Source organism: Oncorhynchus masou, chromosome 12 (assembly GCF_036934945.1).
Source record: "Oncorhynchus masou masou isolate Uvic2021 chromosome 12, UVic_Omas_1.1, whole genome shotgun sequence".
Lineage (NCBI taxonomy): Eukaryota > Metazoa > Chordata > Actinopteri > Salmoniformes > Salmonidae > Oncorhynchus > Oncorhynchus masou.
Window position 1 is genome coordinate 84,379,328 of NC_088223.1, and position 19,635 is coordinate 84,398,962.

A 19,635-nucleotide genomic window follows, 5' to 3' on the forward strand; every position below is an offset into this window, starting at 1 on the left:
TCTCAGTTTCTCTCTCCATATATCTCAGTTTCTCTCTCCATATATCTCAGTTTCTCTCTCCATATATCTCAGTTTCTCTCTCCATATATCTCAGTTCCTCTCTACCTCAGTTTCTCTCTCCATATATCTCAGTTTCTCATTCCATATATCTCAGTTTCTCTCTCCATATACCTCAGTTTCTCTCTCCATATATCTCAGTTTCTCTCTCCATATATCTCAGTTTCTCTTTATCTCAGTTTCTCTCTCCATATATCTCAGTTTCTCTCTCCATATATCTCAGTTTCTCTCTCCATATATCTCAGTTTCTCTCTCCATATATCTCAGTTTCTCATTCCATATATCTCAGTTTCTCTCTCCATATATCTCAGTTTCTCTCTCCATATATCTCAGTTTCTCATTCCATATATCTCAGTTTCTCTCTCCATATACCTCAGTTTCTCTCTCCATATATCTCAGTTTCTCTCTAAATATATCTCAGTTTCTCCCATATATCTCAGTTTCTCTCCATATATCTCAGGTTTTTCTATGTTCATGTCATCTCAGTTTCTCATTTCCATATACCTCAGTTTTTCTCTCCATATATCTCAGTTTCTCCTCCATATATCTCAGTTTCTCTCTTTCCATATACCTCAGTTTCTCTCTCCATATATCTCAGTTTCTCTCTCCATATATCTCAGTTTCTCACTCCATATACCTCAGTTTCTCTCTCCATATATCTCAGTTTCTCTCTCCATATATCTCAGTTTCTCTCTCCATATATCTCAGTTTCTCTCTCCATATACCTCAGTTTCTCTCTCTCTCAGTTTCTCTCTCCATATATCTCAGTTCCTCTCTACCTCAGTTTCTCTCTCCATATATCTCAGTTTCTCTCTCCATATATCTCAGTTTCTCATTCCATATATCTCAGTTTCTCTCTCCATATATCTCAGTTTCTCTCTAAATATATCTCAGTTTCTCTTTATCTCAGTTTCTCTCTCCATATATCTCAGTTTCTCATTCCATATATCTCAGTTTCTCTCTCCATATATCTCAGTTTCTCATTCCATATATCTCAGTTTCTCTCTCCATATACCTCCGTTTCTCTCTCCATATATCTCAGTTTCTCTCTAAATATATCTCAGTTTCTCTTTATCTCAGTTTCTCTCTCCATATATCTCAGTTTCTCTCTCCTACCTCAGTTTCTCTCTCCATATATCTCATTTTTTCTCCATATATCTCAGTTTCTCTCTCCATATATCTCAGTTTTCTCTCCATATATCTCAGTTTCTCTCTCCATATATCTCAGTTCTCTCTCTATCTCAGTTTCTCTCTCCATATATCTCAGTTTCTCTCCATATATCTCAGTTTCTCTCTCCATATACCTCTCAGTTTTCCTCTCCATATACCTCAGTTTCTCTCTCCATATATCTCAGTTTCTCTCTCCATATATCTCAGTTTTTCATATATCTCAGTTTATCTCTCCATATACCTCAGTTTCTCTCTCCATATATCTCAGTTTCTCTCTCCATATATCTCAGTTTCTCTCTACCTCAGTTTCTCTCTCCATATATCTCAGTTTCTCTCTCCATATATCTCAGTTTCTCTCTCCATATATCTCAGTTTCTCTCTCCATATATCTCAGTTTCTCTCTCCATATATCTCAGTTTCTCTCTATACCTCAGTTTCTCTCTCCATATATCTCAGTTTCTCTCTCCATATATCTCAGTTTCTCTCTCCATATCTCAGTTTCTCTCCATATACCTCAGTTTCTCTCTCTCCATATATCTCAGTTTCTCATTCCATATATCTCAGTTTCTCTCTCCATATACCTCAGTTTCTCTCTCCATATATCTCAGTTTCTCTCTCCATATATCTCAGTTTCTCTTTATCTCAGTTTCTCTCTCCATATATCTCAGTTTCTCTCTCCATATATCTCAGTTTCTCTCTCCATATTTCTCTCTCCATATATCTCAGTTTCTCTCTCCATATATCTCAGTTTCTCTCTCCATATATCTCAGTTTCTCTCTCCATATATCTCAGTTTCTCTCTCCATATATCTCAGTTTCTCTCTCACTCAGTTTCTCTCTCCATATATCTCAGTTTCTCTCTCCATATATCTCAGTTTCTCTCTCCATATATCTCAGTTTCTCTCCATATATCCTCTCTCCATATCTCAGTTTCTCAGTTTCTCTCTCCATATATCTCAGTTTCTCTCTCCATATATCTCAGTTTCTCTCTCCATATATCTCAGTTTCTCTCTCCATATACTTTCTCTCTCCATATATCTCAGTTTCTCTCTCCATATATCTCAGTTTCTCTCTCCATATATCTCAGTTTCTCTCTCTCTCAGTTTCTCTCTCCATATACCTCAGTTTCTCTCTCTCTCAGTTTCTCTCCATATATCTCAGTTTTCTCTCCATATATCTCAGTTCTCTCTCTATAGTTTCTCTCCATATATCTCAGTTTCTCTCTCCATATATCTCAGTTTCTCTATCCATATATCTCAGTTTCTCTCTCCATATACCTCAGTTTCTCTCTCCATATATCTCAGTTTCTCTCTCTCTCAGTTTCTCTCTCCATATATCTCAGTTTCTCTCTCCATATATCTCAGTTTCTCTCTCCATATATCTCAGTTTCTCTCTCCATATATCTCAGTTTCTCTCTCTCTCAGTTTCTCTCTCCATATATCTCAGTTTCTCTTTATCTCAGTTTCTCTCTCCATATATCTCAGTTTCTCTCTCCATATATCTCAGTTTCTCTCTCCATATATCTCAGTTTCTCTCTCCATATATCTCAGTTTCTCTCTCCATATATCTCAGTTTCTCTCTCCATATATCTCAGTTTCTCTCTCCATATATCTCAGTTTCTCTCTCCATATATCTCAGTTTCTCTCTCCATATATCTCAGTTTCTCTCTCCATATTTCTCAGTTTCTCTCCATATATCTCAGTTTCTCTCTCCATATATCTCAGTTTCTCTCTCCATATATCTCAGTTTCTCTCTCCATATATCTCAGTTTCTCTCTCCATATATCTCAGTTTCTCTCATATATCTCAGTTTCTCTCTCCATATCTCAGTTTCTCTATATCTCAGTTTCTCTCTCCATATATCTCAGTTTCTCTCCATATATCTCAGTTTCTCTCTCCATATATCTCAGTTTCTTCTCCATATATCTCAGTTTCTCTCTCCATATATCTCAGTTTCTCTCTCCATATATCTCAGTTTCTCTCTCCATATATCTCAGTTTCTCTCTCATATATCTCAGTTTCTCTCTCCATATATCTCAGTTTCTCTCTCCATATATCTCAGTTTCTCTCTCCATATATCTCAGTTTCTCTCTCCATATATCTCAGTTTCTCTCCATATATCTCAGTTTCTCTCTCCATATATCTCAGTTTCTCTCTCCATATATCTCAGTTTCTCTCTCCATATATCAGTTTCTCTCTCCATATATCTCAGTTTCTCTCTCCATATATCTCAGTTTCTCTCTCCATATATCTCAGTTTCTCTCTCCATATATCTCAGTTTCTCTCTCCATATATCTCAGTTTCTCTCTCCATATATCTCAGTTTCTCTCTCCATATATCTCAGTTTCTCTCTCCATATATCTCAGTTTCTCTCTCCATATATCTCAGTTTCTCTCTCCATATATCTCAGTTTCTCTCTCCATATATCTCAGTTTCTCTCTCCATATATCTCAGTTTCTCTCTCCATATATCTCAGTTTCTCTCTCCATATATCTCAGTTTCTCTCTCTCCATATATCTCAGTTCAGTTTCTCTCTCCATATATCTCAGTTTCTTATCTCAGTTTCTCTCCATATACCTCAGTTTCTCTCTCCATATATCTCAGTTTCTCTCTCCATATATCTCAGTTTCTCTCTCCATATATCTCAGTTTCTCTCTCTCTCAGTTTCTCTCTCCATATATCTCAGTTTCTCTCTCCATATATCTCAGTTTCTCTCTCCATATATCTCAGTTTCTCTCTCCATATATCTCAGTTTCTCTCTCCATATATCTCAGTTTCTCTCTCCATATATCTCAGTTTCTCTCTCCATATATCTCAGTTTCTCTCTCCATATATCTCAGTTTCTCTCTCCATATATCTCAGTTTCTCTCTCCATATATCTCAGTTTCTCTCTCCATATATCTCAGTTTCTCTCTCCATATATATCTCTCATCTCAGTTTCTCTCTCCATATATCTCATATCTCAGTTTCTCTCTCCATATATCTCAGTTTCTCTCTCCATATATCTCAGTTTCTCTCTCCATATCTCAGTTTCTCTCTCCATATATCTCAGTTTCTCTCTCCATATATCTCAGTTTCTCTCTCCATATATCTCAGTTTCTCTCTCCATATACCTCAGTTTCTCTCTCCATATATCTCAGTTTCTCTCTCCATATATCTCAGTTTCTCTCTCCATATATCTCAGTTTCTCTCTCCATATATCTCAGTTTCTCTCCATATATCTCAGTTTCTCTCTCCATATATCTCAGTTTCTTCTCCATATCTCAGTTTCTCTCTCCATATCTCAGTTTCTCTCTCCATATCTCAGTTTCTCTCTCCATATATCTCAGTTTCTCTCCATATATCTCAGTTTCTCTCTCCTCTCAGTTTCTCTCTCCATATATCTCAGTTTCTCTCTCCATATATCTCAGTTTCTCTCTCCATATATCTCAGTTTCTTCTCCATATATCTCAGTTTCTATCTCTCAGTTTCTCTCTCCATATATCTCAGTTTCTCTCTCCATATATCTCAGTTTCTCTCTCCATATATCTCAGTTTCTCTCTCCATATATCTCAGTTTCTCTCTCCATATATCTCAGTTTCTCAGTTTCTCTCCATATATCTCAGTTTCTCTCTCCATATATCTCAGTTTCTCTCTCCATATATCTCAGTTTCTCTCTCCATATATCTCAGTTTCTCTCTCCATATATCTCAGTTTCTCTCTCCATATATCTCAGTTTCTCTTCTCTCAGTTTCTCTCCATATATCTCAGTTTCTCTCTCCATATATCTCAGTTTCTCTCTCCATATATCTCAGTTTCTCTTCCATATATCTCAGTTTCTCTCTCCATATATCTCAGTTTCTCTCTCCATATATCTCAGTTTCTCTCTCCATCTCATATCTCAGTTTCTCTCTCCATATATCTCAGTTTCTCTCTCAGTTTCTCTCTCCATATCTCAGTTTCTCTCTCCATATCTCAGTTTCTCTCTCCATATATCTCAGTTTCTCTCTCCATATATCTCAGTTTCTCTTTATCTCAGTTTATCTCTCCATATATCTCAGTTTCTCCTCAGTTTCTCTCTCCATATATCTCAGTTTCTCTCTCCATATATCTCAGTTTCTCTCTATCTCAGTTTCTCTCTCCATATATCTCAGTTCTCTCTCATATATCTCAGTTTCTCTCTCCATATATCTCAGTTTCTCTCTACCTCAGTTTCTCTCTCCATATATCTCAGTTTCTCTCTCCATATATCTCAGTTTCTCTCTCCATATATCTCAGTTTCTCTCTCCATATATCTCAGTTTATCTCTCTCTATCTCAGTTTCTTTCTATCTCTTGCTCTTTCTGTTCCTGTTTATTTACAGGCACAGTTGTGGTGCCAGAAGGAAAGCCATGCCATAACCTTCCGGCCCAACCCCCCGGCCCCTGACCAGCTGCCCAATACCCTCCAAGGGCTTAATAGGAGGTTCAAAGAGAGAGAGAGAGAGAGAGAGAGAGAGAGAGAGAGAGAGAGAGAGAGTGAGTGTGTGTGTGTGTATTTCTATGTGAGTAAGCATGTGTGTGTGTGTGGAACGGTGTGTGTGGAACTGTGTGTGTGTGTGTGTGTGTGTGTGTGTGTGTGTGTGTGTGTGTGTGTGTGTGTGTGTGTGTGTGTGTGTGTGTGTGTGTGTGTGTGTGTGTGTGGAACTGTGTGTGTGTGGAACTGTGTGTGTGTGTGTGTGTGTGTGTGTGTGTGTGTGTGTGTGTGTGTGTGTGTGTGTGTGTGTGTGTGTGTGTGTGCGTGTGGAACTGTGTGTGTGTGTGTGTGTGTGTGTGTGTGTGTGTGTGTGTGTGTGTGTGTGTGTGTGTGTGTGTGTGTGTGTGTGTGTGTGTGTGTGTGTGTGTGTGTGTGTGTGTGTGTGTGTGTGTGTGTGTGTGGAGCAGTGGTTCATAACATTCAGTGCATTAATATTCCTCCCCTTCAGAATACTGATGAATGATTACACAGTTTACACTTTCTGCCTGGACAGCTTCTGCTTTGTTTCTCTGACAGCACCTGTTAGTGTGTGTGTGTGTGTGTGTGTGTGTGTGTGTGTGTGTGTGTGTGTGTGTGTGTGTGTGTGTGTGTGTGTGTGTGTGTGTGTGTGTGTGTGTGTGTGTGTGTGTGTGTGTGTGTGTGTGTGTGTGTGTGTGTATGCACTATTTGTGGCTGCATAATGTTAGCGCCACCGCTAAAAGCTAAACTCATCTTTCATTAATTCAGTGGAGGTCATTCCTTACACAGCATTGATGGAAAAACACAGCACATGTTACTGTGGGATGATGATGCTGAGGCTTTAGCTCCGCTTCCGTGCCTCCCTTCTCTCCCTCACACATAACTTGTCCCATGTTTCACATTCAATTTATGTAAACTGTAGATGTGACACATTTACGACACAAATCAGAATAACACTTCCCTTACGTTCCGATGTTTCAAAGTCAAACACAACGTTATGTAAACTGTAGCCGTCTTACCGTGTTCGTCCAGCAGAATGTTGTCAGGTTTGATGTCTCTGGAAATTCATACACACACACACACACACACACACACACACACACAGAGAGAGAGAGAGACACACAGCATCATTAGGGTCACTAGCTTGCTATTCCCTTTAGTGCACTACTGTTGATGATAGGGCTCTGTAGTGCACTCTACATGGACGGAGTAGGGTGCCATTTTGAACGCAACCTCATTCAGTGGGCCTGATTCTCCAGCCCCGTTCAGAGGACAGTCTGTCAGCAAGTCTAGAGGACAGTCTGTCAACCAGTCAGTCAGACGGTGAAGGCTAGGGCCTGATTCTCCAGCCTGGTCCAGAGGACAGTCTGTCAGCCAGTCAGTCAGAAGGGGAAAGATAGGGCCTGATTCTCCAGCCTGGTCCAGAGGACAGTCTGTCAGTCAGAAGGTGAAGGATAGGGCCTGATTCTCCAGCCTGGTCCAGAGGACAGTCTGTCAGTCAGAAGGGGAAGGATAGGGCCTGATTCTCAAGCCTGGTACAGAGGACAGTCTGTCAGTCAGAAGGTGAAGGATAGGGCCTGATTCTCCAGCCTGGTCCAGAGGACAGTCTGTCAATCAGAAGGGGAAGGATAGGGCCTGATTCCAGCCAGGCCAAAAAAAGGCACACTTTATATTTTTGGTGCATGGGTCTGTGTCCACACTGATTTCCAGCCAACCCATCATTCAATGGACAATTAATTATTTACTTTGAGCAATGGGACAAGGGGTGTGTGTGAAACAGAGGGGTGTTGTGCAGCAGGTGCGTGTGCGTGTGCGTGCGTGCGTGCGTGCGTGTGTGTGAGAACCAGCAGGTAGGACCATGGGCACACGTTAGCAACCTGTGCAGAGGGACAAGTGTGGACCAGATCAGACCTTTTTGTATGAGAACCGCTGTGGTGACAGATCACACAGACTTAACCTGTTGAAACTCTGGGGGCGCTATATCATTTTTGGATAAAAAGACGTGCCCATTTTAAGCGCAATATTTTGTCACAAAAAGATGCTCGACTATGCATATAATTGGTAGCTTTGGAAAGAAAACACTCTGACGTTTCCAGAACTGCAAAGATATTTTCTGTGCGTGCCCTAGAACGTGAGCTACAGGCAAAACCAAGATGAAACGGCATCCAGGAAATGAGCAGGATTTTTGAGGCTCTGTTTTCCATTGTCTCCTTATATGGCTGTGAATGCGAGAGGAGTGAGTCAGCCCTTTCTGTCGTTTCCCCAAGGTGTCTGCAGCATTGTGACGTATTTGTAGGCATATCATTGGAAGATTGAACATAAGAGACCACATTTACCAGGTGTCCGCCCGGTGTCCTGCGCCGAAATTGGTGCGCAAAAGTCAGCTGCAAGTATTTTTCCACAGAATTCAGAGAAGAATGCAGGCTTCCACGAACGATATATCAATGAAGAGATATGTGAAAAAACATCTTGAGGATTGATTCCAAACAACGTTTGCCATGTTTCGGTCGATATTATGGAGTTAATTCGGAAAAAGTTTGACGTTGTAGGTGACTGAATTTTCGGTTTGTTTCGGTAGCCAAATGTGATGTACAAAACGGAGCAATTTCTCCTACACAAAGACGCGTTCAGGAAAAACTGCACATTTGGTATGTAACTGAGAGTCTCCTCATTGAAAACATCCAAAGCTCTTCAAAGGTAAATGATTTTATTTATTTGGTTATCTGGTTTTTGTGAAAATGTTGCGTGCTAAATGCTACTCAAAATGCTAAGCTAGCTTAGCATACTCTTACACAAATTAGTGCTATGGTTCAAAAGCATATTTTGAAAATCTGAGATGACAGTGTTGTTAAGAAAAGGCTAAGCTTGAGAGTAGGCGCATTATTTTCATTTTATTTGCGATTTTCAGAAATCGTTAACGTTGCGTTATGCTAATGAGCCTGAGGCTTTAGTCACGATCCCGGATCCGGGATGGGGAGTTTCAAGAAGTTAAGAGAGAACCACTTCAAAGAACAACTCTACCGTGTTTTTGCTCCATTGTATGATAATCAAATGTGATGTAGACTTTTTCTCATTTCGTTAGGGAACCCTGCTTTGCCTCAGTTCTCATTTTCACAAAGCTGATTAAAATGGTCCTTCTGATCAAACACAGTAGGCCCACTTCATTTTCTCAATTACCCTTAAAGGACTGCAATGAGATTAATAAGATGCACAGAAGAGGATGGCTGAAGTTTTACATGCTCCTAACCAATTGTGCTATTTTGTTTGTAACTTATTTTTTTTACTTATTTTGTACATAATGTTGCTGCTACCGTCTCTTATGACCGAAAATAACTTCTGGACATAGAACAGCGCTTACTCAAAATGAACTGGAAGAGGCTTATTCCTTTAATGAGTCTGACGAGAAGGATCTACTGCTCTCCCGGGAACAGGCCCAGATCCCCGTCATTTGTGTGCAGAAAAGGAAAAGATGACGCAGATCGGGCTGCCTTCGGAGAATTCGTATGCGAGTGAGTAAACTCCCACTGCCATCCATTCTACTTGCTAACATGCAGTCATTGGAAAATAAAATTGATGACCTACGATTACGGTTATCCTTCTAACGGTACAATAACAACTGTAATATCTTACGTTTCACCGAGTCGTGGCTGAACGACGACACGGATAATATAGAGCTGAAGGGATTTTCCATGCACCTGCAGAACAGAGAAGCTATGTCTGGTAAGACGAGGGGTGGGGTGTGTGTTTTTTTGTCAATAACAGCTGGTGCGCAATGTCTAAAATTAAAGAAGTCTTTAGGTATTGCTCGCCTGAGGTAGAGTACCTTATGATAAGCTGTAGCCCAAACTATCTACCAAGAGAGTTCTCATGTACAGTGCCTTGCGAAAGTATTTGCCCCCCTTGAACTTTGCGACCTTTTGCCACATTTCAGGCTTCAAACATAAAGATATAAAACTGTATTTTTTTGTGAAGAATCAACAACAAGTGGGACACAATCATGAAGTGGAACGACATTTATTGGATATTTCAAACTTTTTTAACAAATCAAAAACTGAAAAATGGGGCATGCAAAATTATTCAGCCCCCTTATTAAGTTAATACTTTGTAGCGCCACCTTTTGCTGCGATTACAGCTGTAAGTCGCTTGGGGTATGTCTCTATCAGTTTTGCACATCGAGAGACTGAAATTTTTTCCCATTCCTCCTTGCAAAACAGCTCGAGCTCAGTGAGGTTGGATGGAGAGCATTTGTGAACAGCAGTTATCAGTTATTTCCACAGATTCTCAATTGGATTCAGGTCTGGACTTTGACTTGGCCATTCTAACACCTGGATATGTTTATTTTTGAACCATTCCATTGTAGATTTTGCTTTATGTTTTGGATCATTGTCTTGTTGGAAGACAAATCTCCGTCCCAGTCTCAGGTCTTTTGCAGACTCCATCAGGTTTTCTTCCAGAATGGTCCTGTATTTGGCTCCATCCATCTTCCCATCAATTTTAACCATCTTCCCTGTCCCTGCTGAAGAAAAGCAGGCCCAAACCATGATGCTGCCACCACCATGTTTGACAGTGGGGATGGTGTGTTCAGGGTGATGAGCTGTGTTGCTTTTACGCCAAACATAACGTTTTGCATTGTTGCCAAAAAGTTCAATTTTGGTTTCATCTGACCAGAGCACCTTCTTCCACATGTTTGGTGTGTCTCCCAGGTGGCTTGTGGCAAACTTTAAACGACACTTTTTATGGATATCTTTAAGAAATGGCTTTCTTCTTGCCACTCTTCCATAAAGGCCAGATTTGTGCAATATACGACTGATTGTTGTCCTATGGACAGAGTCTCCCACCTCAGCTGTAGATCTCTGCAGTTCATCCAGAGTGATCATGGGCCTCTTGGCTGCATCTCTGATCAGTCTTCTCCTTGTATGAGCTGAAAGTTTAGAGGGACGGCCAGGTCTTGGTAGATTTGCAGTGGTCTGATACTCCTTCCATTTCAATATTATCGCTTGCACAGTGCTCCTTGGGATGTTTAAAGCTTGGGAAATCTTTTTGTATCCAAATCCGCCTTTAAACTTCTTCACAACAGTATCTCGGACCTGCCTGGTGTGTTCCTTGTTCTTCATGATGCTCTCTGCGCTTTTAACGGACATCTGAGACTATCACAGTGCAGGTGCATTTATACGGAGACTTGATTACACACAGGTGGATTGTATTTATCATCATTAGTCATTTAGGTCAACATTGGATCATTCAGAGATCCTCACTGAACTTCTGGAGAGAGTTTGCTGCACTGAAAGTAAAGTGGCTGAATAATTTTGCACGCCCAATTTTTCAGTTTTTGATTTGTTAAAAAAGTTTGAAATATCCAATAAATGTCGTTCCACTTCATGATTGTGTCCCACTTGTTGTTGATTCTTCACAAAAAAGTACAGTTTTATATCTTTATGTTTGAAGCCTGAAATGTGGCAAAAGGTCGCAAAGTTCAAGGGGGCCGAATACTTTCGCAAGGCACTGTACATTTAACATCAACTGGGCTGAAGTGGAGCGGGTCGAGAGTTTCATGTTCCTTGGTGTCCATATCTCCAACGAACTATCATGGTCCAAACACATCAAGACAGTCGTGAAGAGGGCACAACAAAACCTTTTCCCCCCCAGGAGACTGAAAAGATTTTGCATGGGTCCCCTGATCCTCAAAAAGTGCTACAGCTGCACCATGGAGAGTATCCTGACAGGTTGCATCACTGCCTGGTATGGCAACGTCTCGGCATCTGACTGTAAGGCGCTACAGAGGGTAATGCGTACGGCCCAGTACATCACTGGGGACAAGCTTCCTGCCATCCAGGACCTTTATAATAGGCGATGTCAGAGGAAAGCCCTTAAAATTGTCAAAGACTCCAGTCACACAAGTCCTAGACTGTGTTCTCTGCTACCGCACGGCAAGTGGTACCGGAGCGCCAAGTCTAGGACCAAAAGGCTCCTTAACAGCTTCCATAAGCCATAAGACTGCTGAACAATTAATCAAATGGCCACCGGACTATTTACATTGACCCCCCTCCATTTGTTTTGTACACTGCTGCTTCTCACTGTTTATTATCTATGCATAGCCACTTCACCCCTACCATCATGTACAAATTACCTCAACTAACCTGTACCCCCTCACACTGACAAGGTGCCGTATATAGCCTCGTTAAAGTTATGTTATTGTGTAACATTTTATTATTTGAAATGCTTTACTTTCGTTTATTTGGTAAATACTTTCTTCACTCTTCTTGAACTGCACTGGTGGTTAAGAGGCTTGTAAGTAAGTAATGTCACAGTATGATCTAGACTGGTAGACTTGTTGTATTCAGCGCATGTGACAAATAAAGTTTGATTTGATTTTTGATTTGAATGGAGGACATCCAACCTTGGATAGTCATCTCACTCGCTGAATAAAAACTCTCATGCAATATACAGCGGCCTGGTGGTTAGAGCATTGGGCCAGTAAACAAAAATATTTGAGATGGAGTCTGAGCTGACTAGGTAAAAATCTGCCCTTGAGCAAGGCACTTAACCCGAATTAGCTGATCCCATGCTGTGACCCCACTCTCTCATGGTGTCTCAGGAGGAGTAGGATATGCAAAAAGCACATGTCCATTTCATACCACACTACACATGTGTGAAACAGGCCAATATAAGCACCTTCTAACTGAACTTTGACATATCACATCAGGCCATATGTGTCCAGGGCCTAGGAGACAGCTGACAACATACAGTACATTACTGTATGATCATCATAACACTGGATCAGCTGAACGTCTAGAGTCTAGATCAAACAGCAGGCTAGTAGCAGCAGCACCTGTCAGGGGGGATCATGTCCATGAACCTTAAGGCAGTCAGAACTAATGAGGCTCCTATCAGAGGACAGGGTTGATTAGCATATCAAAGGGTGCCTGCTGCAGCAGGTGGGTGGGGTAGATGGCTGGCACCACCCTCATTACAGGGGCATCAGTGTACCCAGCCCGGAGCCCGGATGGGGGTTAAAAAGGTCAGTTGTGTTGTGCTTAATTAGCTGACATTTCCCTCAAAGGAGGCAGATGGAAAGGTATTTTATCTTTAAAGGCCATGGCGGCCATTGTGGAGCAACAGGACAGGGGATGCTGCAGCGCCACTCAATAGCCTGCTGATGATTATAGGTGTGACTGTGAGAGCCAGAGCCAGTCACGACATAGCCCTGCTGTCACCCAGACAACGGCCTTTTCTAGATATGCAAACACTGGGGTTTTATCACCTGTTCTCTAAAAACCCACCATTTATTGTTCTGCATTTTCTATTCAGATGAATAACAAGCACCCTGCCTGTGTATTTCTAGGACGAAAGCCCAGAGCACTGTCTGACAAAAATTACCCAGCCACAGAGTATGAATTATGGGGGGCCCAGGGGGGTCTCAGAACCCCCGAATGAAACATGAGTGCGACAAAGTCAAACTTTGGAATTTAAACCTTTCATATTTGTTTAAAATGTGCACTGCTACAGTGGTAAATAGTCAAGTAAAAGCTTATTCCAAAGGAAACGAACACCCCACCTCTGCGTCATGGTTCAAAGAAAGTTGTCTATGTGGCTGCATTTGTCATCCCGGGACAGTCCCATATCTCAGCCCATTTTCAAGTGTCCCAACTTTTCTTTCTACAAAATTGGTTGTTTTGTCAGCAAGACATATCAATTAATTCAGGCTTCAAGAGTGTAAACCCAATGAAAATCGCCGAATGTCATTACACTATTAATGGATGCAAGAATTAGTGGACAAACGTGCAGGTAGCCACATTGTTTAAGGGATTTGTTTGACAATAAGATGGTTGTGTTCATGCCTAATTAAAAGGTAATACAAATACTGACCGTTAACCTTTTGCGTGTAGGGGGCAGTATTTTCATTTTTGGCTAAAAAACGTACCCATTTGAAACTGCCTATTTCTCAGCCCCAGAAACTAGAATATGCATATAATTGTCAGATTAGGACAGAAAACACTCTAAAGTTTCCAAACCCAAAATAATATTGCCTGTGAGTATAACAGAACTGATATTGCAGGCAAAAGCCTGAGGAAAATCCAATCAGGAAGTGCCTCTTATTTTGAAACCTCTCTGTTCCTATGCATGCCTATCCTCCATTTAAAGGGATATTAACCAGATTCCTTTTTTCTATGGCTTCCCTAAGGTGTCAACAGTCTTTAGACATAGTTTCAGGCTTTTATTTTGAAAAATGAGCGTGAAGGATCACATTGCGTAAGTGGACAGGTGGGGGCTCTCAGAGTGAGTTTTTTGCGCAACTGAGTAAAGCCGCCATTGTTCCTCCCGCTGTTACTGAAAAACCTACACACTCGGTTGATATATTATCGAATATATATTTTAAAAACAACATGAGGATATATTATAAAAAAACTTTTGACAAGTTTCTGTGGACATTATGGGTATTATTTGGAATATAAGTCTGCATTGTCATGACCGCTCTATCCAAGGAATTTCTGAACATAACGCGACAAACAAACTTCTGTATTTTGGGTATAAAAATAATCTTTATGGAACAAAAGGAACATTTGTTGTGTAACTGGGAGTCTTGTGAGTGAAAACATCCGAAGATCATCAAAGGTAAACAATTTTTTTGATTGCTTTTCTGATTTTCGTGACCTAGCTACTTAATGCTTAGTGTACATAATGTTATGTTATGCTATCGATAAACTTACACAAACGCTTGGATTGCTTTCCCTGTAAAGCACAATTTCAAAATCTGAGACGACAGGGTGATTAACAAAAGGCTAAGCTGTGTTTTCCTATATTGCACTTGTGATTTCATGAATATTAATATTTTTTTGTAATATTATTTGACTGTGGCGCTATGCTATTCAGCGATTGCTGTTGACAATTATCCCACTACCGGGATGGGTAGCGTCAACCAGTTTTAAATGACGTCTTTAAATGTAATTTAACTGTGTTTTTTGTATTACCTTTTAATTAATTAGGGTACCTGCATGTTTGTCCACTAATTATTAGGCCCATTAAACATTTTATCTTCGCATGTGCAGATAGGCGGTCCTGTGAATTTCATGCTATAATTCGCTCTCTGCCCAGGCAATTACCTTGGCCGTGCTCCTCGTTCATAGACTTATATCAGTAGAAGATTTGTGATGATAGCATGTGCTGGAGTTAAACAATTCTGGTGTTCTGGTGAGCCTGGTCCCAGATCAGTAGGTAGGATGGCAGATACTGAATGACAACAACAGTGAGAGGATTTAAATAAAGCACACGCGGCTCTGGGACCAGAATAGTTTAGACCCAAATTGAGTCCCTCTCTTTCAATGTTGTTGTCCTGTGTCTGCCCACTCATTACTGGTGTGGCTAGAAGCCTAATCCCAATAATCTAAACTGTTCAGTCCCCTCTCCCTGGGAATTGTAATAGCACGTGCTGGCGAGCTTAATTCATTTCCATATTTTCAATGTGACAGCTGCACACTGGGCCCTCATCTCGCACTACAAATTCATTAGGACTGTAATATTCTGTAATACTGTAATATTCCAGCAATTAGAGATGAGAAACAGATGGCCTGATGTATCGACAGCCAGCTGGCTGAGGGACTATTCAAGGGCCTGATGTATCGACAGCCAGCTGGCTGAGGGACTATTCAAGGGCCTGATGTATCGACAGCCAGCTGGCTGAGGGACTATTCAAGGGCCTGATGTATCGACAGCCAGTTGGCTGAGGGACTATTCAAGGGCCTGATGTATCGACAGCCAGCTGGCTGAGGAACTATTCAAGGGCCTGATGTATCGACAGCCAGTTGGCTGAGGGACTATTCAAGGGCCTGATGTATCGACAGCCAGTTGGCTGAGGGACTATTCAAGGGCCTGATGTATCGACAGCTAGCTGGCTGAGGGACAATTCAAGGGCCCGATGTATCGGCATATATAGTGTATATTCCCATTGATTGATACTACAGTGCATTCGTAAAGTATTCAGACCCCTTCACTTTTCCACACTTTGTCACGTTACAGCCTTATTCTAAAATGTATTTTAAAAATTAATTATCCTCATCAATCTAAACACAATACCCCATAATGACGAAGCAAAAACACGTTTTTAGAAATGTTTGCTAATTTATATATATACTGTATGTAAAAATAAAAAAAATATCCCATTTACATAAGTATTCAGACCCTTTACTCAGTACTTTGTTGAAGCATCTTTGGCAGCGATTACAACCTCGAGTCTTCTTGGGTATGACGCTACAAGCTTGGCACACCTTTATTTGGGGAGTTTTCCCAATCTTCTCTGCAGATCCTCTCAAGCTCTGTCAAGTTGGATGGGGAGCATCGCTACACAGCTATTTTCAGGTACCTCCAGAGATGTTCGATTGGGTTCAAGTCCGGGCTCTGGCTGGGCCACTCAAGAACATTCAGAGACTTGTCCTGAAGTCACTCCTGCGTTTTCTTGGCTGTGTGCTTAGGGTTGTCGTCCTGTTGGAAGGTGAACCTTCACCTCAGTCTGAGGTCCTGAGCGCTCTGGAGCAGATTTTCATCAAGGATCTCTGTGCTCCCTTCACCTTTCCGTCAATCCTGACTAGTCTCCTAGTCCCTGCAGGTGCGTTTATATTATTTCTGTTCAGTATAAGCATCTTGTCTGCTAAATTAACAAAACAAGGTTATGCCATTGAACAGCCACAAGCAAGCACAACTTCTGAGGATACTGCTTTTTTGAAGATTGTGTTCCACGATATAATAACCAGTTGATATTATGGTTTGAATAAATTCATCTTAAATTGGACTTGTTTTTTTATTGACTGAATATTTATGAGGCAACTGAGCAATTAGGATTTGTTATCTGTAATGGATGATAAATTAGGAATTGTTATCAGTAATGGTTATGATAAATTAGGAATTGTTATCAGAAATGGTTATGATAAATTAGGAATTGTTATCAGTAATGGTTATGATAAATTAGGAATTGTTGCGCACTGTTGGCATATAGATAAATGCGCACATATTTTTCCGGGGGACAGTCAAAACATTTTAAATGCTCATCCCTATGCCATTTGGGATGGACCTTTGTTGTGTCCTTTCCGTCCTGAGTGAGGCTCATTAGTGATTCTGCCGAGGCAGCGATGGGAGGGTGGTGTTGAAGGGCAGTGCAACTGATCCGCCTGGCTTTTCTCTCGCTTGACTAGTTCAACAACCTATTACCTGGATCTAATGATCTCATTACACCAGCTATCAGGATGAGAAGGGTAACCAGAACCTGCACCCGGTCAACTGATACCCCTCTGATACAGGGAAACAGATGACAGCTGGGACTGACCCCAAATACCTTAAATTGCTCTTTTGTGCTCCACCACACACAGGTCAGATCATCCTGGAGGGGGGTTGGGAGGGTCAATCGTACACCTGCCTTGATGATAAGTCACCCTCAAACTCACACATGACACACACAAACACGGACACACACTGCTTGGGTCCATTGGGCTGTTGGGTTTTGTAGCATCATCTGTGTACACAGCCCACTCCTAATGAGGACTGCTTTGATGACTCCTTCACTATTGTGGAAGGCTAGTGCACAGGCAGTACAGACAGCACCACAGACAGCACATACAGCCACCAGGCCTGAGGTGATGCTCTGCCCCCTGATGTCCCAGAGCAGAGCAGGCAGCACAGAGAGGGAGCACCAGTCATCCAGCACTCAGCAGCAGCCAGCTGGCCACGCCCACCAGCCAAGAGAGGAATCAGCAGACTGACAGACAGTAGAAGCTTTGAACGTGGAGAGAAACCTCAACTAGCCACAGGAAGCAATTTACAGCAAACACTAACCGTCTCAATCCCAATAACAGGGTTTAAGCTGAAGCAGAGCTTTCATTCACTTGAGTTTGATCAGTGAAATAATACTAATGATAACAACAGCTCTGTCACAGGCAGAGTGGCCGAGTGGAGGAGATTGATGCTACAGTATTTCTTATTCATAGACACAATGCTTGAATTTCACTGCCTGACGAGTACGCTTTCAGCTGGCTCCCGTCTAATTTCGTCCGGTTTGAGTCAGTTGGTCTTTGGAGAGCGTCTGTTTGAACATGGCATTCTGAGGCACGGCTTACTGAATCCCAATTATTACTGATTAATTATTTACTATCTCAAGCTCAGGGAGAATGCTAAAAGTTCACCAAATGTGGACGCTCCTGTAAGCCAGTACACTGCAATACACAAGCAGGTAATTATAGATATTTTAGGGTAGACTAGAGGGAAAATATGTTGTCGTGCTCCTAGTAAACAAATGTTCACAAATCCACTGTTGTGAGTTTAAAGGATGTTTAAAGTACCTTCTAATGCCGTGCTATACCTGCTTCCCCATCTGAGATATGAAAACATACAGTCTCCTCCTGTTGTGAAATATTTATGCAGACTATGAATACAGAACACTTAACTTTTCATTTGGAACAAAACAGCTTTCCCACTAGGCAAAAAATGGTTGAATCAACAGTGTTTCCATGCCATTTCAACCAAAAAATGATATGTGATGACGTTGAATCAATGTGGAAAACTGATTGGATTTTTTAAAAAGCAATCAACGTCAGGGAATTTAGTATTTTTTTCACCCAAATTTGAATCTAAATCCAAAGACATGGTGAAATGTTTTGTTGATTTCATGTTGAATTGACATTTTGACATTGAATTGACACAACTCAACGAGATGTAAATGAAAACTAGACATTGATGTTTGTGCCCAGTGGGTTACTTCTTCACAGAACCATCTCTCTCAGGCGCCATCATACTATGGGATGAGAACGTGTTGACAAACGTCAGTTGTTCATCTTCCTTTAACAAATGAGTTGGAGCCAAGCCAGGGACACAGAGCCCTGATAGAGCTGTGAGTTTGAGCAGCAGAGAGGTAATGTGTCTGGGCTCTGGGTGAAGCCAAGCCAGGGACACAGAGAGCCCTGATAGAGCTGTGAGTTTGAGCAGCAGAGAGATAATGTGTCTGGGCTCTGGGTGTTGCTGAAGCCAAGCCAGGGACACAGAGCCCTGATAGAGCTGTGAGTTTGAGCAGCAGAGAGGTAATGTGTCTGGGCTCTGGGTGTTGCTGAAGCCAAGCCAAGCCAGGGACACAGAGAGCCCTGCTAGAGATGTGCGGAGATTGATGATGAAACAGCACATTTGGAGAAACTATGTCTGGTCAGTGTCACATCATACAGGGAACCAGAAAGACACACTGTGCCAGTTGTGTGCTGCGCAGAGCACCTCCGAGCTGAACAAAGCTTAGCTGGGCAGAGTTGAGCAGCTGAAAAATCCAGCTCTCATCAGAGTGTAAAGGAAAGATCTGCACTCACAAAAAACAAACCAGGCTGAAAGACAGCAACACAGCTCTCCAAGAGCATCAGATCAACAGACATCCACATGATGCAACAGGCGTAGAAAAATGACAACAAAATGATTTGGAGAGATTCAGAGAACAGATACACACTCCCCCCGTGTGAACACCTCCCTGGTGAGATCAGCCAACGGTGTTGGAAATAAACACGAGAGCACAGCTGTGGCTTACTATGCTTCATTTGATAGCAATCTGAATAAACATAGAGCCAGCCTTGAAAGACATTCTACATGGAATGACTTCCAAAAGAGATAGTGAGACTGAACTCAAATGTGATTATGCATTCAGTGCTGTTGCCTTTAGGTGCAGGATTGAGGCTTCACCATCACATTTGTCCCTCTGACTGTATCGTTCCTCTAAACATAGCCTGGATGTGTCTGCAGCTTCAGTGTGAGAGCCAGAGGGCATCTCTGCAGCTCGTCTGCCTCTGTGTAAAGCAGGAGGCGGCTCGTTCTCTCCCAGAGCTCAGAGCACAGCCTTGTTCATAGCCATGCTCTACTTTCACAGTGCTGTAGTCTGTTGAATGGAGAGGAGCACTGCAACACCGTATAACTGTGGCTAATAATTCAAACTGAGAACATAAAAA

The 19,635-nt window shown here is 41.6% G+C and overlaps 1 protein-coding gene across 1 annotated transcript in view; it reads right to left on the minus strand.

Annotated features, from left to right (window-relative positions):
- Positions 1–19,635, minus strand: part of LOC135549412 (serine/threonine-protein kinase 32A-like) — a 60,291-nt gene that overhangs the window by 4,296 nt on the left and 36,360 nt on the right. Inside the window, exon 6 of the mRNA XM_064979385.1 lies at positions 6,644–6,734. Coding sequence (XP_064835457.1) covers positions 6,644–6,734 — 91 coding nt within the window. The remainder of the gene's footprint in view (positions 1–6,643; positions 6,735–19,635) is intronic.